Source organism: Lissotriton helveticus, chromosome 2_1 (genome assembly GCF_964261635.1).
Source record: "Lissotriton helveticus chromosome 2_1, aLisHel1.1, whole genome shotgun sequence".
NCBI lineage: Eukaryota > Metazoa > Chordata > Amphibia > Caudata > Salamandridae > Lissotriton > Lissotriton helveticus.
The window spans coordinates 1,396,393,023-1,396,420,253 of record NC_136059.1 but is presented as its reverse complement, the minus strand read 5'-3'; the positions used below and the strand labels follow the sequence as shown (position 1 = coordinate 1,396,420,253).

The 27,231-nt window shown below is 42.3% G+C and overlaps 1 protein-coding gene across 2 annotated transcripts in view; it reads left to right on the top strand.

Annotated features, from left to right (window-relative positions):
- The window catches only part of LOC144818684 (tyrosine-protein phosphatase non-receptor type 9-like), a 960,088-nt gene that overhangs the window by 509,932 nt on the left and 422,925 nt on the right, over positions 1 to 27,231 (top strand). For both annotated transcript variants that reach the window (XM_078676335.1, XM_078676336.1), the window contains 2 exons: positions 2,808 to 2,913; positions 4,408 to 4,518. In XM_078676335.1, coding sequence (XP_078532461.1) covers positions 2,808 to 2,913; positions 4,408 to 4,518 — 217 coding nt within the window. The remainder of the gene's footprint in view (positions 1 to 2,807; positions 2,914 to 4,407; positions 4,519 to 27,231) is intronic.

Genomic DNA, 27,231 nt, shown 5'->3' with positions numbered 1-27,231 from the left:
CAGGTTTAGAACAGGATTAGTACAGGACAGGTCACCTCTTCTGGATTTAACACCAGCGTCAAACCCCTCTTTGATACTAGTTTCCCTCCTCGGATGTCTTTCGCAATCTCGTTCCTAGTTCCCTCGCCTCCGCGGTCCTCTTCCGCAAATCTCGCTCCTAAATGTATTTGTAAAATTCTAAGTCTGCTTTCTAATAAATTGATCAGCCATCGGACAGCATCTCTATATCTCAGCGTTCTGGCAGCGATTAGGCTACTTCATTTAGCGAACTATCCCAATTATACTTTTTTGATGGCATGTTCCACCCCAAATGTTTCAACTTTTAAAAATTGTGAATTCTAATTGGACATGCCAAGGGGATGATCGTCACACCATACTAAGTTTATTACTTTTCTTAAGATCATTGTCTTATGTTCCCACACATTTACTGTGTTTCACCCAAGCTTTATTCCTACCCGTTTTCATATTACTTCTTTAACATTGTATAACATTTATACATTTGTTCATTGAGTCTTCAGGATAATCCGTCATCTTTCTGTCTATGAGAAAAGGTCGTCCTTGATCGAGTTCCAAGACTTGAGATCATGACTCCAGTGTTGCTTTCTAATGCGACTGCGTGCACTACCCACGTGGTTTTTAGCCTCGTCTCTCATTTTAGGCCCAAATACGAACTAACAGAGAAGTCAAAAAGACAAGACGTTAGATTCAAATAAAATGATTTCACTGTAAACCACTTATGTCTACTCTAATCCCATTTAATAAAAATAATTATTTATGCATTAGCACTTAGTATAAATACAATGTAGTTTCAAGCAGAGCAGATGCTTAGCTTGTAAGTTCTGAAGCGGCCATTTTTGGTGTTAGTGCGCAGAAGCAAAGCTTTCCCTCCAAAGCATTATGACATGATGCCGTTGGCGCATGCGCAATTCAATTACTGTGTTTTTTAGCGGCCATTTTAGTCTCAACTCGGTTACTTGTTAGTAGACACATAGGCAAGCTTCCCCTACTTCTACATTGTGTACGAATTTCGTGTAAATTAATATAACAAACGTTTATTAATACTTTATTATGATTTTATAACTGAATTCATACAGCAGGTTGCTTTCATGCAAATCCTTGCTCCATCACTTTATGGTAGTGAGGTGTGGGGGTACACAAGAGTTGACAGCATTCAGCTAATCGAAAACTTGTTTCTAAGTTGGTTGTTGCAGGTTCCCCAAAGCACCCCGACATTTACTGTACACGAGGAATTGGGTGTTCGGTACTTAGTTGACAAGATCGCTTTGAGGTTATTAATATGCTGGATTGAAATATGGTCAGGTACGGAATCGCAGCAGAATATGCTGATTTTGAGGGGTGGCTTGTCAATGCTATATGCCAGTAAGACACCATGGATCGTACCAATACTGTATATGCCTACCATTGTGGCAGGTTTGTGGCATGGTGTGCAGAAAAACAGGTTGACACCATATCTGCTCCCCTTTAACCGTTTCTTTTATTTATTCTCACCCTGGCCCAACAGGGTTTTGCATTGGGCGCATTGAAGGGCTGTTTTTCTGCCAGATCAGTCTGCTCTTTTCAAGTCCCCTTTTGTAAATAGATTTCTGAAGGGTCTTCATTATGTTTACCCCAATCCCCTTCATTATGCCTTAGTGGGACCTGAAACCGGTTCTTACCTTTCTGATATATGCTCCCTTTGAGCCACTCCATAACTTTCCAATCAGACTACCATCAAGGCAGTCTAGTGGCAATAACATCTGCCAGGAGGGTTAGCAAGTTACAGGCGTACCCTCATTATTTTACATTATACCAGGTCAAGCTGGACCTTCAGACTGGAGCATCCTTATTGAATGTGGTGACCGTGTTCCATGTAGGCCAGTCTATCAGCCTGCCTACCATTTACACTCCTTCTCATCCCTCTAAAGAAGAAGAACTACTCCACCGGCTGGACCCAAAAAGAGTGTGTTCTACCTTTACTGCACAAAAGAGTTCAGGGTGGGTGACCAACTCTTAGTAGGGTATTTTGGAATCCAGGAAGGAAAAGCGGTACAGAAACAGACATTTCACGTTGGACTGTGCTCTGGATCAAAATCTGCTAGGCATTGGACAAGAAGCAATCCCCTGAGTGCTTACATGCCCATTCCACCAGAGCCATGGCTGCGATCACTGTGTTAGCGCACTGACTTCTGGTCCTGGATATCTGCCAAACGATTTTTAGATTCAGGGCTGTGCCTCTTTCAGGGCCCTATTTTCAGACACCAGTGGGCAGTACTCTTTGTGGTTCTGCGCTTGTGGCGTGGAAAGTCGCAAAAAGAAACTGATGTCAGCGTGCTGGGGTGGCGCCTATATGGGTACTGTGTACCCCACCACCGGCGCCGCCAATGCCACGCAGAGCCGCATATCGCCACCTACCAGTGCAAAGGGTCACCTCTCCTGAAAAGTTCGGGATCCAGTCTGACGCCTGGGGAGAATTCTAAGGTAAGGCATCTGTGGCTAGATAGAGTCTCTACCAGATAAGGCATATGAAAGTTAAGTAACTTATTTATTAGTAGAGAGCAGGTGGTTCCTTTAGTGCCTCAGTAGAAGAATATACTGGTTTGGAGCACAAATATTTTAAGGCACAATAACTCAAATATAATGTAAGTACATTCACCAGTTCTATCTTCTTCACCTGCAAATTTGTTTTTTCTCGTTATTAAAATACACCTTTTGCTAGTATACTTGAACATCGTTTGGACTATCTTTTATCAGTAAAATTGCATTTGATTTCCAAAATATAACAATAGTTTTTTTCAATTTTTTTACAGAGTGGAATCACAGCGAAATGGATTAATTTTCATCTATGACATGACAAATTCAAACTATGGAAATTTCGATTATGAGCTTTGTGTTAAAATATTAAACCTATTGAAGGTATGTATTCTTTCTACCTAGTAACAGATTGTGTAGCGTAGCACATTTTCTGGTAGTGCTGAGTTGTTGTCCCAGGGGGCCATGACATTGATTTTCGTTACAAAAGAACACATCATTTTAAGTGAACAATGATGACTTATGAACATTAGAAATGAAAGACAGCAATATATGTAATTTGTTCCATCCTCCCTTCATGTTGAGAATACATTAATTTGATTTTAGTTTAGTAACCGATATTTGCCATTTGAATCGTAGTGGGCAGGTCCATGTGGTCTCAGCCTATTTTCTTGTCCCAGCTGCTCAAGCATGCCGATGAAAATTTCAGAGGTTTACTGGAAGTACTACCATTTTGCGAGGATTTGTATATCTCTGGTGTTTACCCAGCATGCTTTAAATCTGTACTTCGTAGGGGTGGGCGTAGCTTACTTGAGAGTCTCCACATCCACTGCAGGAATAAAACATCCATGTAGAAGAGGTAGAGGAGGAGGGGGACTGGCGGGTAAGTTAAGGTTTACTGAAAGGTCCGGTTGTACTGAAAACTCTGCAAAAAACCATACTAGACTACCCTACTTCTAATGACAAGTGAGAGGTAGGTTTAGCCGTGTTGGTGGCTGCATTAGAAGACGTGGTGCAAGGACAATTCACCGTAGAAGCAACTTACTTAAAAAACACAAGGGTTTTGCTGCAGCATCTTTGTGGCCATCTGCTCGAAGCTGAAAAATCCCACAATTCGGTACAGAACTGCAGAAAATGCAGTGAAAGGTAAACAGTTCTGAGAGGACAAATTAGAACTACTGCAGCCTGCCTCTCCTCGTTTTGTGTCAGAAACCCTTGAATATGTTGTGCTTAGAAGGATTAAGCAGCACTTTACCTCTTTAATTTATTTACAGTTCTCTGTAGTCTGGCCTTTGCAAATTCCCTTCCTCTGAATAGGTTATCACCCTTACTCTGACACCTAAAGTAATTTCTCCTCAATTCTCAATCTCTTGGATATCCCTGTGGAGCTCAACATGCTACCTTGCTTTTGACCGTGTCCTCCTGTGGCATTAAAGGATAAGCATGGCGCTCTAATACTTTTCTCAGATTTTCTACAAAATGGAGGAATTACTGAGCATACGCAGCAGAAGGTCTTGCACAGTGACCTGCTGCCCAGAGCCATGTTTTATTTTAAGAGATTTTGTCTCCAACCAGTAGGTGATATGTAGCCTGATGAGGACTACTAGTATACTACAGAAAACACGACACACTACTTTTTTTCTAGTTCAAAACCTTCGATATATTCTGGTGAATTCATTTTCTTAGATAGCCATAATATCATCTGCCATTAAACAGCTTTTAAAATACAAATATTTTTGAAAAATTTAACTGAACTTAAGTGTTTTTGGTCGTAAAAACGTGATGGCTTCAGTGAAACACATGACATAGTCAGGAAGTTGATGATTGATATAATAACCTGTTAATCTGCATATACATATATATTTATTTTTTACTTAGGGTGCCTTTCCTGCCCGACTGAAGTGTGTTTTTATTGTTTCGTCGCCGCTTTGGTTTCGAGCACCGTTTACTGTCCTGCGACTTTTTGTTAGAGAAAAGCTACGAGAAAGGGTAATATTTTCCTTATTCTAAATATTTTTTATTGGAATATGCATATTTTATAGTAAAGTGCCCATTTCTTAGTGAACTTTCATTATTTCTCCATACCTATTAAATCAGAAAAGTTATAACACTTGCAAGATTGGCTGTTTCAACTTTCACTTTTGAAAAGAAATGCCTGTCTACCCTACTCGATTGTATAGAAAAGCATGGGATGGTTGGAACTGACCAGGAAAATTATTTTGATGTCATTTCAAATCCAAAGATGAGGGACGTTAAAAGGGTATCCCACTGTTATTTGTGATTTGAAATCCACTGTATCACTGGTTTGCAATTGCTGTTGCGAACGAATGCTTAGTTACAAACATCTGACATGGGGCGGGGGTAAAGTGGAAGCTGTGCCCGTGTGATATGAGCACCTTCCACCTGAAGAATTATGGCAGGCTGACTCAGGGGCAATGGGGGGAGATTACTTCTGGGCACCCACTGCAGTCTCACTCTTCATATTGTTCACTATCTGGCAAATTCATTTTGAAAGCGGTGCTTGTCCTAGAATAACAACTTTAAGAAGTGCTGTGGCAACAAATGATTGATGGAATGCTGAATTAATCAAAGATTCACCCCCGTCCATAGATCTGGGTTAAATCCATTGTTCTTTTGCTCACTAAACCACACCGGTTTGGACTGAGCCATATGCAAATTCGTCTTGACCCAACTCCTCATGGGAATAGTCCAACCCAAACTGCCAAGCCGGGTCCTTCCTGAAACGGAAACGAGCATCCTGGGACCGGGTTCAGGGTAGCACCTCCTCATCAGCCAGGCTACCTTAAATCAAGCGGCACGTCGAGCAAAGGACGCATGTCTGAGAATACCCATCCCACTTAGGGTGAAAAGTGCTGTAGCAACAAATGATGGACAGAATGCTGAATGAATCAAACATTCATCCCCAGTCAAGAGCACTGGGTTAAATCCATTGTTCTTTTGCTCACTAGGCCACCCTAGTTTGGACCCAGCCATTTACAAATCAGCCTTGACCCTGCTCCTCATGGGAACAGTCCAGCCCGAACTGCCAGGCCAGGTCCTCCATGGACCGGAAACAAGCATCCTGGGACTAGTTTCGGGGTATCACCCCTCATCATCCAGGCAAGCTTAAATCTAGTGGTACAGGGAGCAAGGGATCCTCATCTGGGCATATCCATCCCACTTAGGGTGAAAAGTGATTGACTGAGGGTGAGTGTTTGAACATTTTCTGCATTCCGTCCATCATCTTGTTATTTTATTTTTATTTAATTTATTTAAAGAGTTTTATATAGCGCTGGCTAGACCCGGAGGTATCAGAGCGCTTTACATGAGAATCAACAATGTAACAGAGAAAGTTCAACAATTACACAATAAATCCCCCCCCCCCAAATTAAAGAATAGGCAATACAATTAGGAGAGGGGAGAAAGGAGAGAGAGAGGTAGTGGCGGGGACAGGGGAGGTGAGAAAGGGAGGATAGGGCAAGAGACAATATGGAGAGACGAAAAGAGATCTGTCTAAGGACCGACAGGGTAAGGTGAAGACCAAGGAGAGAATCCACGGCCCATCGCACCTATAGCTAAACCAGGTAGCTCCATCAAGCATCAGACAAAAAAAAGGTTCAGTCTCAATACATTGAGAGAAGGGAGACATAAAAAGAGGGAGGATGTGAGAGGAGACAGCAGGAGGAACGAAAGGAAGTGCAACAATGTGGTTTAACAGTATAACAAAAAAAGATCAACAATTATATCTTACAACGAACAGTTAGCAATACGTTAGGAGAGGAGAGAAAGGAGAGAGAAAAGAAGTGGGGAGTAGGTGAGGTGAGAAAGTGAGGATAAGGGAAGAGACAACTGTAGAGACGAGAGGAAGTCTGTCTAAAGACCGACTGGGTAGGTGACGACCAAGGAAGGAATCCACGGTCCGTCTCCCCTATGGCTAAACCAGGTAGTTCCATCGGGCATCAGACAAAGTAGTTCGGTCTCAGGTGTCGAGGGAAGAGGTTCTCAGAAAAACAGGATGGGAGGGAGATACGACAGAAAGACAAATGAAAGTCTGCCCAAAGACCGGTTGGGTAGGTGACGGTCGAGGGGAGTCCCAAAACCTATAGCTATCAGGTAGCTCCATCGGGCTTTGGCCAAATAGCTAGGTCTCAATAAGAGACAATTTAAGGAACATGGATGGCAAAATAAATAGAGCGTAGAAGGGAGGGGACAGGGAAGGTGAGAAAGTGAGAATAGGGGAAGCGACAACAAGGATAGACGAGATGAAAACTGTCTGAAGGCCGACTGGGTAGGTGACGACCAAGGAGAAAATCCACGGCCCATCTCCCCTATAGCTAAACCAGGTAGCTCCATCGGGCATCAGACAGAAAAGTTCAGTCTCAATACATTGGGAGAGAAGAGAAGTAGAGATAATAAATAGAGGGAGGAAGCGGGAAGAGACGACAGGAGAGACGAAAGGAAGTCTGGCTAAAGACCGACTGGGTAGGCGACGTCCAAGGAGGGAATCTCCGACCTTTCTCCCCTATAGCTAAACCAGGTAGCTCCATCGGGCATCAAACAGAATAGCTATCTCTCAAATGACGCAGAAAAATTCACAGGTAAACAGGGTGGGGACTAGGGTCAGGACAGGTAAGTGCAGAAATCAGTAGCAGGAAAGTGGAGAGGAGTAGAGCGGGGAGGGGAAGGGGGTAGGTAGTTCAGTAAGTTACAAGATTATAAACAGTTACTGGATGTCTTGGCTGAGGTCCTTCCGAAGTTTTGTCTTAAAGTCCCTAAACATGCTCAGAAAAACGTCTTTAGTCAGGGCCATGTTGTCAGCTACCTCGGCAGGGTTCGGCGAGGGGCGCTTGGCCCAGATCCTTTAGTTGCCTCTTTCCTCCATTATCCCGTCTGCTTCGCATCGCTGCCTCTAGAACTCGTTGTTTCGTGAAGCCATGCCTTTGTTCCGGCAGCCGCCATTTTAAAGTCATGGCCCCATTGCTCAGTCCCATTGATAATGAATCTCCATCTCCTTTTTGGAATCCCTCTTCCTGTTCTGGTGTTGCTGGTGCTTTGTGTGATAAGCGTCGACTTCTCAACGAGATGCCATCTTGTACTGCTCCCTGTTAGGCTTTGTTTTGCTTGTTTTGCTTTGTTTACCCTAAGTGGCCAAGGTTATGTCCAGACGTGGGTCCCTTGCTCGCTGTGCCACTGGAATCAAGCTGGCCTGGCTGATGAGGGGTGGTCCCCCGAAACTCGTCCCAGGATGCTTGTTTCTGGTCCAGGGAAGACCTGTCTTAGCAGTTTTGGTTGGAATGTTCCCACGTGGAGCAGGGTCAAGACTGATTAGCACATGGCTGGGTCCAAACTGGGGTGGCATGATGAGCAAAAGAACAATGGATTCAAACCATAGTTCTTGACTAGGGGTGAGTGTTTTAAAAGTTTCAACACTCCGTCCATCATCTTGTAGTGTTTGCTTTCTTACTTCAAGAAGATTGAAAAATCGTAGTGAGTTCACCACCAGCAGTTCAAATACCTGCGTGACTTCTTATTTTTTTTTAGCTCCATCGTCGTCCCGACAGAGTAGTGGCCTAACACACCAAAACAAGAATGTGAATCCCAAGATGGATGGTTAAAATGGGAGAACAACACATGCACCATTGAAAATTCAGTTTATGATTGTTCATGTGGGTCCCTACAACACTAGAGAACATGCAGCCCCAAAGCAGCCGCCCAGTCATGGAGTGCAGAGGTTCTATGTAAACCTGCAAATCGTAAACCAAAACAGTTTCTATACCTTCATGTAACAGCATTAAAGTATCCCCAAATTACAGTCACTCCTACCAGCACAGTTGTCATTAATAAGCTCAGTAAATCAGTTGTTGCATGCTTCATCCAAGGCAAAGAGCTGTAGGCGTTGTTTTTTCACAGTGCGCAGCTGCTTACTGACCCAGCAATACTTAATGTACCTGCTCTGATGAGCCAGTGTAGTTTTATTGATAATGAAGGGACACACACCTTTGAGCTGCATTGTGACCCACTTCGAGCTCCTAGTGAAACCTGTGTGAAGAACTGTGACATAACCAAGATACAAAAGTAAGTCACAATTCTCACCCACAAGGCTCCCCATGCCTCTGGAAAAATTGCTGAACTGTGCTCAATTAATCTTATTATGGAACCTTTTCACATATCTCATATGCACACCACAACTCCCCAAGTCAGGGCAAACTCGCTTGGTTGCTATCCAGACTGATGCTAAAATAATTCACTCTGAACCATGCTGTCCCATAAAGTTGAGCTAGCTAACCTACATTACCTTGAAAGAACCAGAACCTCGAACATCTCATCTCCTCTCCTACACTTCACACCGCAGAAGCATCTTTCCCCTCACGTAACACCACAATGTACCAAGGAAAATGGGTTTAGTTTGAAGACTACAACCAACGCAGCCACTCCTGGCTCCACAAAATTAAGTAGTAAACATTATGCCATAAACCCTCTGTCAGTTGGGGAACAGCCGTCCCGAAGGACCTTTGCTACAGACTCCATGCCCTCCATATCTATTGCAAACCCATTGCTGTAGAAGGGCTGGTCCCCTGGAATATCAAGCTGGAGTGAGAAGTTAGCTCTAGCTAGTCTGGGAACGAACCTCCCCCAGCATTTAGCAGTTGCATATTCAACCGTTCTGTTCGGTTTAGCCTCCGCCATCAGTCATGATAGGCTAATGATGTCTGGATAATCACTCAGAAGAATGAGCAGGTAGATATTAAGTCAAAACTATTGTCTTACTTGTCCGCCATGCATATGTATGGTTAACCTGACAGGCACCTGTTCCAGAACCCTGGCACAAAGTCCTCAATTGCTCTGCTTGGCTGTCACCCTTCTGGACCCTCCAGTGTTGTAAGCGCCAAGCAAACTGGTTGCACAGGTCAAAAGGAAAATTCTGTTTCATTGCCAAGTCCAATAGCGTGCAAGGTATCAAACAAAATCATTTTCAAATTGAAGAATACTTTGTTCGGTTGGATATAGTGTTGATAATCCAAGATCATCCCCTGCAGCTTCTTTTTTAATCCTAGAGTTTGGACACTCAGTAGGGCAAAATAATGCACCCAGTGATGGAGATAATGACACCTGCAATAAAAAAAGGCTTTTCAAAAATGTGAAAACTATAAGTGGTAGATTGTCTTTCGAGATATTGATCACCTACCTACAGTGGCATCTATTTTGTTCTGTCTTCTTTATCCAGTGCAATATTAGTCTAATTTAACCAGTGTTGCTCAGAGACGTATTTAGGATTTCTGCATCTGCTACCTCATTGTTACACTTGCGGGAGGAATAGGCAATACACTAATTTTAGTCTTTACAGGTTTTATTTTTAGATACAGCGAGTCTGAACTTTTCTTTCTGGTGGTTATGGCTCCTCGAGGGGAACGGCTTCTCGCCGCCTTTCGGATCCCGGATTCTGTAGACGTGGCCCTGCGTCCTCTGTCGGGCTTCCGTCGGGGTGATTCTTCTTCAACTTCCGTCTTGCCTCTCGATTAAAACAAAGAGAAGACGACGGGGTATCAGTGGTTGTTTTCTACAATATTAGTTCCTATGGGGAAAGGGAGTGAGGATCCACTTCTAGTGCAGTCTCTTAAACAATGGCCGTAGTGAGTGGGGTGATGTGCTCAGGGAAAAGGGTGTACCAGGAAGGGTGATAGACTCCCGGGCTTTTTACTCGGTGGCCGCTGCCTTACGAAAAACCCAGCCCCTGAATTTCTCACGTACCTGGCTGAGCCATACACCTCCCGCGGGTGTATGGCTGGGCGGCTCGTGTTGTCGGTGGCCTCCTGGCTTCTCCTGCTCCACGTTCTCCTCAACGTCTCCGCGTCTTCGTTCCACTTCCGCTATCTTCTGCTGCTTCGTTCCGCTCTCGTCCTCTCCTTCCCTTCGCTCCCTCCTGGTGAATAGACACACCCTCGATTCCTCGTTTCCGGCATAAGACGTCTCCGAGTCCTTACGAGACTCCTCCCAGTCATAGTTCCATTCCGCATTAAAGGGCCACTGTTCTTCCTGTGTTTCTATTTCTGTTTCAACATTCTGTGGGAAGTATAACGGGTAAGAGGTAGTATCGGGCACGTGTCTTTTAGTATTTCGAGTACAGTCTGGCACTTGAGCTGCCCCCATGGTGTTACACTCATACTGTTACTTACTTGTAACTGTAGTTTTTCACAATTAAATGTTTTAGATTCACATTAGACCCGATCATTCATTCTTTCCTGACTATTGTGAAAGGCAAAAGTCTGGCATTTTCACTCCTGCATGCCCCCTCATTTGACGTACCCGAAGGGCACTGTAAAAAAAGACCTAATTTTTCAGAAGGATCTCTTCCATCCAATATCAATTAAATCTTTCAACATAATTGGCTTGGCAAGATTTACCATGGTCCCTCAAGTATATGGAAGATGATTAGTCTATTGCAGCCCCGTCTGTATCCATTGTCGTGTTCCTACCCTTCTTATGATAATAATTAGTGGATCATTTCATAAACAGGACAAGCGTTTCCTCAGGAGGCTGCATGTTTATAGTATAGTATTTCCATACTTTAGACTGAATGCAATAGCACTGGCAGGCCTTCTTGTTCCAGTTCCTTTGTCAATAGAACCTTTATCTCTGATGGCTCCAGTGCTGATTGGGAGTGCCAGTTCTTTTTTTAGTTTGAAAATAGAATTTTATTGAGATAAATATGCAATTATAATACAAAAAAACTAAATATTCACTGAGCATATATAATCACAGGTATGAAATACATAACATTGTTAGAAAGAAACTTATTAATTATATAACAGTACCAGAACATTCTATAAAAAGATCTAAAAAGGCATACAACAAAATAAACCAAATATTGTTAATAAAGAGCAGTTCATGGAGGCTTAGGCGCTTCTTCAGTTTCAGGATTGTGTAACTGTGTTTTAACGGCCAAATTATTTAAAAAGCAGTTATGGGTAGCCGTAAGAGATCTCTTTTAATAGCATGTGCAACTGGATTAATATATGCTCTATCAAGTATGTGGTTGTAACAAGCTCCATACCACCATGCTTCAAAAGATACCTAAGATATATTTACAAGAGTTTGTAATATGTTGAAAAGCAACAACCAGAAGTAAATCTACTATGTAAAAATCATTGGACTTAGATGACCAATGGTTGGAAGTACTACCTAGAAAAATATTAATACAACTAAATGGGACTTGGGTGTTAAAAATAGCGTTTATATGTTGCCAACCCCTCAACCAAAATTCATAAATAAGAGAACATTCAGATAACGTGTTTAAGATCTGCTGAGGGTTGAGAACAAACCAACAATGAAAAGGGACAGCAGAATCTATTTTATGTAATGTAACATGAGTGATCAAAAGTCGGTTATATAAATAAAAAAAAAACAAAGTGTGATTTGCATTAGCCGCTCTAGAAGATTTCCTTATTTTGATCCAAATTTTATTCCAAACTGAAGTGGAAAAAGTAGTTTGCAAATCGAGTTCCTAAAGATTCTCTACCTCTGCTTAATCTCTATCTTCAGGAATAAGTATAAGATGCTTATATAATTAGGATGCAGAAGAGAATACATCTAATAACTTATGAATATGAGGAGGTGAGTAAAAAGGTACATGATCAAGAGAGAATTTGTTGTAAGAGGATTGAGTTATCGAGGCGAGTAACCAGTATTTGTCCTCATACGAATCTGGGAAGGAAAAAAGCGGCTGTACTTCCGAAAATGGCAGGCAAGTACCGCTTTGAAAAAACTCATTAATCCATTTAAAACCTCTAGAGTACCAATCATTCCAAAAAATTATTCTATGATTTATTTTAATAGAAGTATTGTACCAAATTGATGAGTTTCAGTCAAATTCAGCTTTATAGGATTGTAAATTACTGAAATCATAAAAGCAATTCATACACAATATAATCATGATAAAAAAAACTTACAAATAAATAACAATCTTTCAAGTTAATTCATAAAAATATTTTGGCAATTGCTGTGATCATTATATAACACTTAGTAATATCATTTATAAATTCATAACATTTCATTGATTTTAAAAACGATATACTTAAAAAATTCGTCATAATATGCTCCTCCTGTAACTGACCACTTTTTTTAAAAAAAATCACAATTTTCCGAATCATTTGCATTGTCCATAATTTGTAACACGATATAAGCTGGTCGACATTTTCTTATCCCCATAGTTCACAACATTGCCAGAATCCAGACTTTCCTAAGAAAAGTATAAAATCCACAAAAGAAAATAACATGGATAGTGGATTGACTCGAGCAATTATCACAGGGTATCATAGTTCGGCTCCAGTTATTCTTATCAGGAAAACTAATAAGTCTGTGGACCATTCCAAGCCTGAATCTTGTTAATTGGAATCTGTCATATCCTTCAGGTACTATCACTAAATATGGCAGAATTTTAAAAACACTTAAAATCATTTGATTTTCCAGTACCGTGGGCTGTAGTTTTTCAGTCGTCAACCGTGACATTTCCAACATCGCCAGACCTTCTTTTTTTAAATCTTTCGTACGTACCGCTTGCGAAGAATCAGGATCAGTAAAATACTCCAGATGTCCCAGATTCTGCAGGAATTTTCGTACATAACTGACCCAGGGTATCGTTAAGACTTTATCTATTTTAAAAATATCCTTTAAAATATCCCTATTTAGCCTGGTTTTTTCTTTTGTCCGTACTCGGTGCCATAAAAGAACCGGCTCCAATTTAATGAGATCAGACAGATATGTTAAACGCAGTTCAGCATGGCACACATAGGAAGAGGTTGATCTAGGAACTGACAATATATATCTCAGAAAGTTATTCTCCACAGACTGTAGTGGCTGGATATTTACAATAACCCACACCCCTGAGCCATAGGTTACAGTTGAGATACATTTTGCCTGGTATATCTGTAAAAGCTCTACCAGGGGTCTTCTCCCTAACTTTTTGGAAAATTGGGCAAGTGCTGAAATAGTTCTAATAAAAATTACTTTTTTAGCTCTAACTGCCTGAACCCATAGGTCATCTTGGTGGAACGGTATTCCAAGATATGAAAAAAGATTTGTTGCCTCAATTATTTGATCGCCTATGAACATCTCCCGACATTTTTTACTGCCCCTACCACATCTCATGACATATGTCTTAGAAGTATTCACCTTAAGTGCTAATTCATTCATATATTCATTAAAACCATTTAAAACCTTTTGTAGACCTACTTGAGTTCGTGACAATAAAACCGCATTATCAGCGTATAAAAGTGCAGGAATGGAGCGACCATTTTTCTTGGGGTAGTCTACCGGTTTCTTAATCAATGCTTCCTCTAAATCATTTATATACAGGTTAAAAAGGAATGGGGCAAGGACACATCCTTGCCTGACTCCCCTACATATTGGAATTGGAGTTGTACATCCACCCGTAATGTCAAATCGAACATATGTCTGAGCATTACAATAAAAACGGCGTAAAAATTCAATAATTTGTTGTTCCAGGCCAATCTTTTCTAAAACCTCCCAAAGTTTGACGCGTATTACAGAATCAAAAGCAGCGGTGAGGACTACAAACGCTAAAAACAAACTTCCTTTCTTTACACGTACATACTTTCCTGCCAGTAGAGCTAAATTTAAACTCTGTTCAATAGTGCCCACTCCTTCATGGAACCCATATTGAAGGTCGGAAAGGACGTTCTTATGTAGTGCTCAGTCCTTGAGTCTTGCTAAAAATTACACAGCCCACAATGTTAGTCATAGAGTCTAGTAATGAAATAGGCCTTTAGCATCTAGGATCCTGGCGATTTCCCTTTTTAAAGATGGGGACAATCATTGACTACCCAGGTTGACAGGAAAGGTGCAAAACAACTTGCATTCACTACTTGTGTTACAATTGGCCCCATAAGGTTAAGTTTGATTGAAACAAATCACATGGGACACCATCGGGTCCTGGAGCCTTCCCTCCTCGCATACTCGCGAGCGCCCTTGTCAGTTCCTCCAGGGTAAATTGGAGGACAATATTTTCTGTGTTACTAACTTGTAGCGGTTCACCTAAGTTATTATCAGTGTAACCTACCCTCTTGAACACTTCTGTGAAGTGCTCGACCCATTGGACCTCTGTGATGGCAATCTCGATAGCGGGACCCCCGTCTTGTTTCAAGTATGGTGCTTTAACCACCTTCCAAAAGGCACTACTGTCCCTGCCAGATGAAGACACCCCCAAGCTTCCCATTTTTAAGCTGGCTTTCCTCTCTTTAATGGCTAGGTTATAATTTCTCCTCGCCTCCCTTATGGCGTCCTGGTTTCTGGGGTTAGTATGAAGTGCTTTTTTAATTTCAGGTGTGCCTTGGTACATTTCGAATCAAACCACCATGTTGATTTTACCTTTCCATGTTTTCCTCACAGCGCTAGAGATTAATACAAATGACTCAAGAATACTACCGGGGGTTGATAAGTCATTCAAACATGTTTCAAAAGCAGCTTTGCACTTATTAACCACATATTTTATAACGCCTTCAGGATCAATCATAGACCATTTCAAAGTAAAACCATTAATTCTATCAAGTGCAATTGATTCTAAAGGCAAACAACAGTTTTTTCTTATAGTTGAGCTACTCGTCCATCCTTTAATTGTAATACACAGTGGGAAGTGATCATTCCGAGATATATCATCAATATGGAACGATCTGATTCTTGGAGCATGGTTATTTGACATAAATATAAAATCTATCGTTGAAAATAAGCCCCGCCTATTAAAGGTGTAATCCATTAGGGCTGGCTTTGGACACATTTCAGTCACGAAACCTAAATCTAGAGTGCACAACATTTCATTATACAACTCCCCCACTTTTAAGTGACAGAAGTACGTACAACTGAACCCTTCATTATCATCATGGCCACACATATTAATATCAGCATTTGAACATAAAACACAGTTAAAATCCCCTCCTAGAAGTATCATCGTGTTTTTAGCATTTTCATGCCATAGTGATTGCACATCAGTTACTAACTTTTTCATCACAGATTCTACGTCAGGCAGGGGGATATTATTATAAAAGTTGATCAGGATGACAGATTGCTTCCTATCAATTGTAATGTTGACTAGCTGATAAAAGATGTCTTCTAAATAAAGTTCTACCTTATTAAAATTCATAGTATTCAATATAAATGTACAAACGCCGCCTTTGGGCCTACCTCCTTTACTTTCAATTGCCCTGGTGTGCAGAGTTTTAAACCCATTAATGTGTAACAGTTCTCTTGCTCATGTCTCCTGCAAACAAAGAATATCTTACCTTTGTATATATTCACACCAAATCGAGTTTGTCAACTTCTGACGTAAACCTGCTATATTCCAGGACACCAATGTACAAAGAGCTTCCTCTGTGTTATTAGTCAAACTATTATTAGACCGTTTAGGTGGAATAGAGTTAGTGGGAGACTCCAATAACCGTGAACGGGAAACTCCCTGGGTGTTAATTATCTGGCTGGCACGGGGCGTCTTTATCGCTTTATAGTCGGTGTCAGGCTCCAAAAGGCTGGGAGCTATCCTGGATTGATGTAGCGTCATTTGTAATCAGGTGTTCTCTATTAGTAGTGAATGTGTCCCCACAATCTTTAGTTAAACCAAGCGCCCTAATTGTTGATTCATTTTCAGGACAATGCAGAAAGTCTACATGGTATATGATTGATTCTCGATCGATAAGTCAATCAATATCTTCCATTGAGCCAAATACTTCATAGCAATTGCTAGTTGGCACTGAATAAAGATGACGACTATTCTCTGGGAATGAATCCCGCCGCCAATCGCACGGACCACCACTCAGTGGTTGATAAAAAAAAAAACAATGGAAGAATATTAATGTCAGTTACATTAATCTGCACACTTCCTGCTCTTTCCAAAATAAGCGAAACAAGATTTTTTCTTCTCCAGTATTAGGGGTGTCTTTCATAGATTCACATGCCTGAATCATTCCCCGTAGTCGGAGTGGGAGTCCCACGGTACATAAAAAAGCAATAATATGCCATAATAATATAGGAAAAAAACAGTAATTCCCAACCAGGAAGTAAAGTAGCCCAAGCTATAGGAGAAAAAACTTCCACACTCATGACTATCCTAGTCATTTTGTATAGCCCAAACTGTAGCCAATCAGGCGACAGCACCCACCAGAAGGTTCTCCCCAGAGGCTCAGGCTCTCAGATTTTCTACTGCACGTCGTGTGAAGGGAGTCTCCCTGAGCTCTGCTCAGTACTTCTCTATTTTCCTTCTAGAGTCTAGTTTTGAAGATTTCTTCTTCCTAGAAATCTTTATTCAGGCCTTGTGACTCTTGTGGTAAGCTCTGGCTGTTTAAAGAAGATCCCCACAAGATGTGCATCTACTGCCTGTATCCTGAACATCAAGTGAAGGACTGCAAGATCTGTAGGACCTTCCCTCAGAAGACCCTCAGGGACAGAGAGGCCCGTCTGCTTTTGTGGCTACAAAAGCTCAAGGAAACTGATTATCCTGCTTCTGAGGTAGGCAGCATTGCCTCTGGGTCTACTTCAGCCTCTAGGAAGAGAGCTGCTGAGGAGGTATTATCTTCTTCTGGGGCAAAGGTTGTAAGGAAGGAACAACCTACTAAGGGGTCTGAGAGGCCTTCCACATCTAAGGCTACTCCCCCTGTTAAGGAAAAAAGTGGTTCCTCTACACCCTCGAGAAGGTCTACCAAGAAATTGCCTCAAACATCTTCTGAGAAGACTTTACCTCAGAAACAGACCCTGTCGTCGTCGATGCCGTCGTCGACTCCTTCGGCATCGATCTCCGTCGACGCTACGTCCACGTCTACGGTAACCTTTTCTTCTCCTAAGCCTGAGATGATTATGTCAACAGCGTCTTCGTCGCCGACGATAGTCTATGTTTCTATTAGACCTATCTCGTCGACGGCAGAATCTTCTTCTTCTTCTGCCATCGTCGGCACCTCGTCGACGACCAAGCTAAAGAAGAAACTATCATCGACGACCTCGTCGACAACTACCACACCGTCGACGAAGACACCATCATCAATGAAGACACCATCGTTGACGAAGGCACCATCGTCGACGGAGACACCACCGTCGACGGAGACACCACCGTCGACGGAGACACCACCGTCGACGGAGACACCACCGTCGACGGAGACACCACCGTCGATGGAGACACCACCGTCGACGATGATAACTCTACCGTCGACGAAGACCTCGTCAACGTCTGTCACCAAGCCCAGGTCGACGAGCCCTTTGGTGGGGCCCCCGTCGATGCCACAACTATCTTCTTGTACCACTCTGCAAGTTTGGTCGCCGTCTATGGCTTTTTTGTCGACACCAAAGCCATCTTTACTTCAAAGGCGTGGTTCTAATTTAAAACCTTTATCCCCTATGCACATCTCACCACAAGGGGTATCCCGACAGGTTCCAGAGAAGTTACTAGATTCGGAGGACAGTGAGGAGGATTTGGTTATTGAGGAAACATTTGGAACGGCGACAAGTCCTTCCGAATTAAACATTAAATATCAGGAGGACGATCAAGAAGATCAGCATTCACCTGAGCAAGTGCATTCGCCTGTGACCACTGTCTTCTCAGCTCAGGTACCTATAGCATTGCTTACCAATCTTCAATGCATGCTGGATGACTATTACAGGCGTTTTTCACCATCGGAGTCAACAGGTTCTGTACCTCCTACACCTGTGGTGCAACCGCCTAGACCTGATTTCAGACCCCCAAGGTCTCCTCCAAATGCATTGTCCAATCCACCAGAAGAACAACATTCTTCTGACGGAGAAGAAAGAGAGGAAGGAGAAGTCGATGACAGTTCATTGATGTCGGAGTGGGATGATTACCAAGTGCAAACACCTCGGATTCACCCCCAGTGGACGTGGGTGGATTCCACCTATTAATGGAGCGGGCTACGCAGCGCTTTCACATTGACATGGAGCATACAGAGGAGGAATGCTTTCTTTATGATTTTAAAGACTAGCCAAGGAAGCAAGCCAAGTCTATACCTATCATAGATTTCATCTGGAAGGCGGGAATTAAGGTTATGAAAACTCCGGCTTCCATACCTCAGGTTCTGCCAAGGATTGATAAAAAATATAAGGCTCCTGATAAGTCCCCTGCTTGCCTCATAGGACAACCGAAGCTGGATTTGGTCATCGTTCAGGCTGCACAAAAGAGATCTAGAAACCCTTCTTCTCCAATTGCAGCCCCACCGGATTGGAAAGCGTGTGTCAACAATGGCGGCCACCACGGTCCGAGCTGCAAACTCATTGGCCAACCTGGGCAGATATGACCGGCAAATGTGGTCGGACATCTCGCCATATATCAACTTACTTCCAGAACCCTCCAAGTCTGAAGCTCTGAAAATCCTGCAGGAAGGTGAAAGGATCTCGGTGGAGATGATTGACTCTGCTGTTGATGTGGCTTCAACTGGGTTCAGGCAATTGGCAGGAGCTGATGTCTTACGCAGGCAAGGTTGGCTACGATCCACTTCGTTCCGCCAGGAAGTGCAAGCAAAGGTATTGGACATGCCTTATGACGAAGAGTTTCTGTTTGTTCCGCATGTGGAAGAAGCCCTGCAGACAATCAAAAAGGACACAGAAACATCTAAATCTCTGGGCACCCTACAATTTCATAAGCCGCCCTTTCGAGGGGCGAGAGGACGTGGATTGTCCTCTACCAGAGGCGGTAATACTCAGCAGTCCTCCTACAGGCAGGAGAATCAACGCTACCAAAACCAGCGTTACCAATCTTACGGTCAACGCAACACTAATTATTCCCAGAACAAGAGGAGGCCGGCCTGCCGCGGAAAGGACAAACGACAATGAGCTTTATCACCTGCCACCACTTCTGCCCCAATCTCAAATAAAAATTGGAGGACAAATATCAAAATTCTACTCAAAATGGTCATCGATAACATCGGACAGGTGGGTCCTGGACATCGTGGCCAAGGGCCATGCCATCGAATTTGAACTGTTTCCTCCAAACGTTCCCCCAAAGGGCCCACCTCCAGCTCATCTAAAAGAACTGTTTGCCCATATCAATTTGATGTTGAAGAAAGGAGCAATCGAGTCGGTTCCTCGGACTCTGAGAGGAACAGGATTCTATTCCAGATTCTTTCTCGTAAAGAAGAAATCCGGAGAGTGGCGTCCAATTCTGGATCTCAGTGCCCTAAACAAATATTTGAAGAAGCTAACGTTCAGAATGTTGTCGCTACAAGAAATATTGCATCTCCTATCGGCTGGAGACTACATGGCCACCTTGGATCTCCAAGATGCGTATTTCCACATCCCCATCTTATCTCGTCACAGAAAGTTCCTGCGATTCAGAGTGGCTGGCAGGGATTATCAGTTCAAGGTCCTTCCCTGTGGGCTGTGCTCGGCACCCAGGGTATTTACAAAGGTTCTGGCTCCGGTAGCAGCACACCTCCGGCTGGAGGGAATACAAATATTTCCATATTTGGACGACTGCCTTATCAAGGCCAGTTCTTACGCAGACACAGACAACCATTTACAGCAGTGTCTAGCTCTCCTTCAGTCTCTGGATCTGTCCATCAACGTCAGCAAGTCCCAGTTGGTACCGTCCCAAAGACGAGCTTTCTTGGGAGTAACCTTAGACACCCAGCTGCTCCAAGCCTTCGCGTCGGACGAGAGGCAGGACAGAATCCAGGACATGGCACAGAATCTTCTTTCAAAAAGGTCAGTTTCAGTCCGACGGTTCAAATCCTTTCTGGGGATGATATCGTCTTGCATTCCTTTGATACCGAATTGCCGACTCAGAATGAGGCCTCTTCAAGAAGAGCTCAGTCTTCAATGGCTGTAGGTCTCCGGTTCTTTCGAGGACCTCATCAACATCACCCCTCGCATTCGGGGTTCCCTTCTTTGGTGGACACAAAAAAGGAATCTGCAACAGGGTTGCGCGTTCCTTCAGGATGCACCAAACTTTACAATCACCACAGACGCATCCCTCGAAGGTTGGGGAGCTCATCTTCAGGGACTGACAATCAGCGGCAAATGGAGCCCACAACAGAAAAGATGGCACATCAATCTGTTGGAGCTGAGAGCCATCTTCCTTGCCCTCAAATCATTTTGAGCACTCATTCAAGGAGCCACTGTATTGGTTCGCACAGACAACACAACAAGCATGCATTATATCAACAAACAGGGAGGGACAAGATCAGCTCTTTTGTCTCAGGAAGCCCAGGAGCTATGGCATGGGCATTACATCACAGAATAGATCTTCTGGCGGTTCATGTACCGGGAACGGAGAACGTTCTAGCAGGCACTCTCAGCAGGACGACAGTGTCCACTCACGAGTGGGAGCTTCATCAACAGACGGTGGATTGGATTTTTCGGCAGTGGGGTCATCCAGATCTAGACCTCTCTGCGACCAGGAAGAACAGAAAATGCCAGTTCTTTGCAAGTTGGCATCCCCACAAAGACTCTCAGGGGAATGCGTTTTCGTTCAACTGGTCTCAAATATATGCTTACGCTTTTCCTCCGATACCGTTGATCCCCAGAGTACCTTGAATTCGCCCATCTAAACATCCTTGCAGATTGCAAAGAGGTACTAGCCAAAGCAAGAGCACCTGCTACAATAAAGACATACAGACTCAAGTGGAAACGCTTCTGTATCTGGTGTTGTTCAACTGGAATTCATCCTTTTTTGGCTAAGCCAGAGCAAATCTTAACTTTTTTCTTGCATCTAGCAAGATCGGGATTGTCTCATGCAACCCTAAAGGTTTTCCTGGCAGTGATTTCAAGATACCGACAAGATGGGTCCACTTCCCTTTACTCTTCAAGAATTATACAACAATTCTTCAAATGGCTTTTCAGAATGTTCCCTCCGGTCTGTCGTCCACCACCATCGTGGCATCTTAATGTAGTGTTAGCGCATCTCATGTGCCATCCTTTTAAACCTATCCACAGAGCTGATTTGAAGTTCCTTACGTGGAAGGTGTCACTTTTATTGGCTTTGACTTCTTCTAGAAGAGTCAGTGATATTCAGGCTTTCACAGTCCATCCTCCTTTCTTGCAGTTCACAAATGACTCAGTAGTGCTCCGCACGAATCCGAAATTCATACCTAAGGTGCCTTCGGCCTTCCACCTGAACGAGCCTGTCATTTTGAAAACTTTTTTTCCTAATCCACAATCCTCTGCGGAAAGGGCATTGCATACACTGGACATTAAGAGATGCTTAAAATTCTATTTACAAAGAACATCTACGTTACGCAAATCTGATCAACTGTTTATCACCTTTGGTAGGATTCATTTAGGCCAAGCAGTGTCTAAGCAAACAATTGCAAGATGGATCTCTGCAGCTATCGACTTTTGCCATACACAAGCAGGACGACCTTTGCAAGCAGCTCCAAGAGCACACTCTACGAGAGCAGTGTTTTCCTCAACGGCTCTTTTCGCTGGAGTCCCTCTCAGCACATCTACAGAGCGGCAACCTGTGCCAGTCGGCATACTTTCACCAACACTACTGTTTGGATGCAGCCATCGAGACCGATGCTTCAGTGGGTCAAGCAGTTCTGCGTAATCTTTTCAAATAATGTGAGCCTCTGTTTCCCCCCACCTCTTACTGCTGTCAGACGCTTGTTATGCTTATTATTATTTTGCACATGCTCAAATATATATATATAAAATCAATCAAGTTCAGCAAATGCCGAACGACGCCATGACCCCTCCACTAGACGACAGCGGTTCGTGCTGGATGGGGAATCCTTATATCAAACTCAATTCACACTGCAAGTTCCTTGATCCTCAAGGGTAGTATGAAAGCACGAACACCAGCTTGCATCAAAGTAGTTTTATTTGACAAAATCCATCGGCAACAAAGTATCAACTCGACGCGTTTCGGGAAAGCCTTCCCTTGGTCACGATTCAAGTTGTGTGATATACCATTGGTTTAAATAAACAAACATATGATCACAACATAAATGAACATAAACAATAGACTTTCGTTAGCGCTTAGATTTCGCTAACTAGCCGGAATGCGTAGCTCTCCTTGTTCTGCTAAATTATACTTCTGAAACAGAATAACTAAATTCAGGAGGTAAAATACAAAATAATAAATGAATACAATGCTGGTTCCTTGTTAACCATACTTCATTTCAAAAATGCTTACGGCCACCTGTATCAACAGAGTTCTTCTCTTCTTGAGAGGGAAACTTACCCAAGTGAGTTTGATTCCCCTTTCAATTCCAGCAATTTATATAATTGGTCAACAATTAGTATCCAACTATAGAACCATGCTTATGAAACCATACTTAATGTCAAAAAAGCGCTTACGGCCGCATGTATCAATAAAGTTCTTCTCTTCTCAAGAAGGAATCACGGTTCTTGTTTTTGATACTAATTATTGGCCAAATATATAGACCCACTTGGGTAGGATTCCTTCTTGAGAAGAGAAGAACTTTATTGATACATGCGGCCGTAATTTATTATTTTGTATTTTGCCTCCTGAATTTAGTTATTCTGTTTCAGAAGTATAATTTAGCAGAACAAGGAGAGCTACGCATTCCGGCTAGTTAGCGATATCTAAGCGCTAACGAAAGTCTATTGTTTATATTAATTTATGTTGTGATCACATGTTTGTTTATTTAAACCAATGGTATATCACACAACTTGACTCGTGACCAAGGGAAGGCTTTCCCGAAACGCGTCGAGTTGATACTTTGTTGCCGATGGATTTTGTCAAATAAAACTACTTTGATGCAAGCTGGTGTTAGTGCTTTCATACTACCCTTGAGGATCAAGGAACTTGCAGTGTGAATTGAGTTTGATATATATATATATATATATATATATATATATATATATTTATTTCATGATTATGTGAATTTCATATTTACAAGCTTATGCTACAAATAGCGTCTTCCTAGCACGGATATGTACTGCTATCTACTCTGATTCAGGCATGTGAATCTATGAACGACACCCCTAATACTGGAGAAGAACAATAGTTACTTACCTGTAATATGTGGTTCTCCAGTATTGGTGTCTTTCATAGATTCACATGCAACCCGCCCACCTCCCCTCAGAGGCTCTTAGGCTACATTGGTTACCATCACTCCTTGCGAGAAAATCTGAGAGCGTGAGCGTCTGGGAAGAACCTTCTGGTGGGTGCTGTCGCCTGATTGGCTGCAGTTTGGGATAGACAAAATGACTAGGATAGTCATGAGTGTGGAAGTTTTTTTTCCTGTAGCTTGGGCTACTTTACTTCCTGGTTGGGAATTACTGTTTTTTCCCTATATTATTATGGCATATTATTGCTTTTTTATGTACCGTGGGACTCCCACTCCGACGACGGGGAACGATTCAGGCATGTGAATTTATGAAAGACACCAATACCGGAGAACCACAGATTACAGGTAAGTAACTATTGTTCTTTTTTTGTCCTCATCACGCAAAGTTTAAAAAGAGAATACATTTGGCAAGATTAGATTACCACGTTTAGAGAGCCTTTTCTTCCCCTCTGTTCTTTCCATGGCCTTTCCCCAACACACTGGAATCATCTCCATTTCCTGCGTGAGGGTATCAGCCGTGGCCTTCAGGCATCTCATACGCAACTTGCCATCTCCTTTTTAAGGGGAGTCGAAACCTGTACCGCCATCTCCCATTTCTTAACTGTTGCTGCGCTTAATCATTGGACTTCGTCAGGTCAATAACACAAAGATTTATAGCATTTTATCGGACCAATACTGTTCCCAGCTGTTCCAAAATTGTAATCTTTTACTAGGTGCACCAGCTCTATTCAGAAAATGTATTCTAAGCACAGAATTCAACCATTGATCCACTGTAGGTGACACAGGGTTAACCCATTTAATACATATCTCACGCCTAGCGACTAATATTAGTAAAAAGAGTGAATTCCTTTGTTTTTTTACTGTTATCTAGCTCCACCCCAAACAATACTAATTGGGCGCTTACCTGTATTTCTTGACGGAATACCTCTGAGAGTGTCTTACTCACTTTTTCCCAGAAGCTCTGAAGTCAGGGGCACTGTCAAAACATGTGGATGTCATCTGCTCGTTCTTGATCACATTTAGGGCATCGCTTCACCCCTCCTTTTTCCAATTTTGATAACTTCTTGGGTGACCAGTATGCTCTATGCAAAGTAAATAGTTAGTTCTTTTTGAGAGGTGCAGATTTAATAACCTCCCCACATGCAGCCGCGGATACTTGCCATAATAAGGATACATCCAGCGACGGCAGTGCTTTCCCCAGATCTCGATGGGTAGGGAAAATTCCTCTCATCCTTCATCGATAAGCGCCCAATACCAAAATGCTACCTCTTTCCTACCAAATTCCCCTTAGAATTTCAACTCCCGTTCTGGATTTCCTGGCCCGTCTTTTCCCAGGGATTTAGCCCAACTTATATGTTGGTATTGTTTAAACTTAGACAGACCCCTGTTAGACAGTAATGACAGTTGATCCCAGTCAATGATTGTGGACCCAGGCAATAACTGTCCCCATTCCACTACTCCGCCTTCTCTTAGCGGTAATAATAACACATCCTTTAAGCATTCCGGCGTTCCAGGGGAGTCCCAGATTGGGGCATGTTGAGACTAATAGGGGATCTTCCACAAACGCCTAATCTGAACCCACAATCTAATAGCTGCTCCCAAAATTTTTAGATTGATTTTCTTGAAAAATTTCCTGTGGCCGAATTTGAACAAAAAATTACATCCTTCCGGACCTATCATTGCTTGCATGTAACATGGATATGCACAGTAGTCCTTAAAATAATACTCCATTTTTTTTCTAATGAAAAGCCCTATAGTATTGGAACAGATCCGGGCTAGCTATTCCCTTGTGCTCATGTTTTCTCCTTATCTTCTTCTACAAGATTCTAGCCCCTCTCGAGGCCCAGATAAAGCTGCTGATATCACCCTGCATTTTACTAACCCAGCCTGTTTTTAAACTCAAGTGGTATCGAATTAAAGACATACGTGAATCTAGGTAAGATCAACAATTTTACCAAATTAGAACGACCCAGAAATTACAACGGGAGACACTTCTAAGCATTGAGAAGTTTTTTAGACTGTTTGAATTTTATTAAAATTCATTTGAGCTATCCTCTTAAGATCTTTCACAATCAAAATCCCTAGATATCTTATTTGATGACTTACCAGTGGGTTATTACTCTGAATGTTCCAGCACATGATCTTAGTTTTATGCTGGTTTATCTGGTAGCCTGATAGGTTGCCAAACTTCTCCAGTGTTTCTATTATTCTCGGTAGGGAACTGTTGAGATCATCTGTGAATACCATTAAATCGTCTGCATAAAGTGCGACCTTTTTCGCCCTGTTCCCATCCCTGAAGGGGATATGTAAAAGTTTGATCTCAAGGCACTAGCTAGGTAAGAGGTAAAGATTTATTATGCATAGTTAATTAAAACCATTGCAATATATGTTACAAAAAATTCTTAAGACGTCATTATTTAAAACCATTAAAATAAAACATAAAATTGGAAGTTCATTACTATTTGCACCAAAGATAACTCAATACCGCTGCTCGAAAACACACTAGCTAGGGGTTCTATATAAAAATTAAACAACAGGGGAGAAAGAGGGCACCCCTGCCTGGTACCTCTTTCTATATGCATCTTGTCTGTAAGGGACCCGTCAACTAATACGCATGAGGTTGGAGATCTATATAGAGCTCTTACTGCTCTTACAAACTTGCTACCCAGCTTATAAGCCTCCAAGGTATTGTGTAAAAAATTCCAACTGACCCTATCAAATGCCTTGGCAGCATCGAAGGTGATTATCGATAAAGGGAGTTTCTCCTCTACTGCCAGGTATGTTGCCCCTATTAATTCATGTGCGAGTTCCTGAATCTGCCTGCCACTTATGAATCCATTCTGGAGCTGATGAATTAGACAACCTGCCCACTTCCCCAGTCTTTTCGATAATATTTGGGTGAAAATCTTATAATCACTATTTAACATTGAAATGGGTTGTAGTGTAGTTCCTATCTTCCCAATAGGCTCTGCGCATTGGAATAATACCTACAGCAGTAAAGGCCTAGGCCAGACGTTAACTAGGTCTACTACTGTCGATACTAGACTTAAGTTTTGGGTTTGCCAGCGTAGCTCAGAGTTCGCTAGAAACTTTCTCGAATGTTCAAGGAGGAATTAACTTCCCTGATTAGACAAGAAGGGATTTAGTTTCTGACAACCATAGAACATGACAACTTTGCTCTCCCCTAATCAAGAGTCAATCTCGAGAGTCGTGTGAACAAAAGGCAAATTATTTTACTCAGTCAGTACGTGCATTCTTAGTCTCATCAGAATGTAGAGAAAAGGAAGAGACGGGCGTGTTCAATAAAAAGGTGTTATTTATTGATCAGTCTCTTTTCTCATACAAGAGAAATGGATCGATATTATTGCAATACTTATAGTTAAGTAAAGTGCATACATTAAAAGCAATAGTATAAAGTAATACTGTAAAAACATTGATATGGTTTCTAAGCCACATGATGTTTAAAATGAATAAAATATATTTACATACACATATACATTTGACTAAACGTACTCAACTGGTGTTTCTAGATACGCCTACCCCGTGTACCTGACCTAAGCCTAATACGTGGGCGGGAATAGAAAGTTACAGTTTAAGTTAAGTTTGTTTTTTGCCAAGTGAATAACTAAAGAATTCTCTGTGAGGGGTTATTCAGTTCTGTACC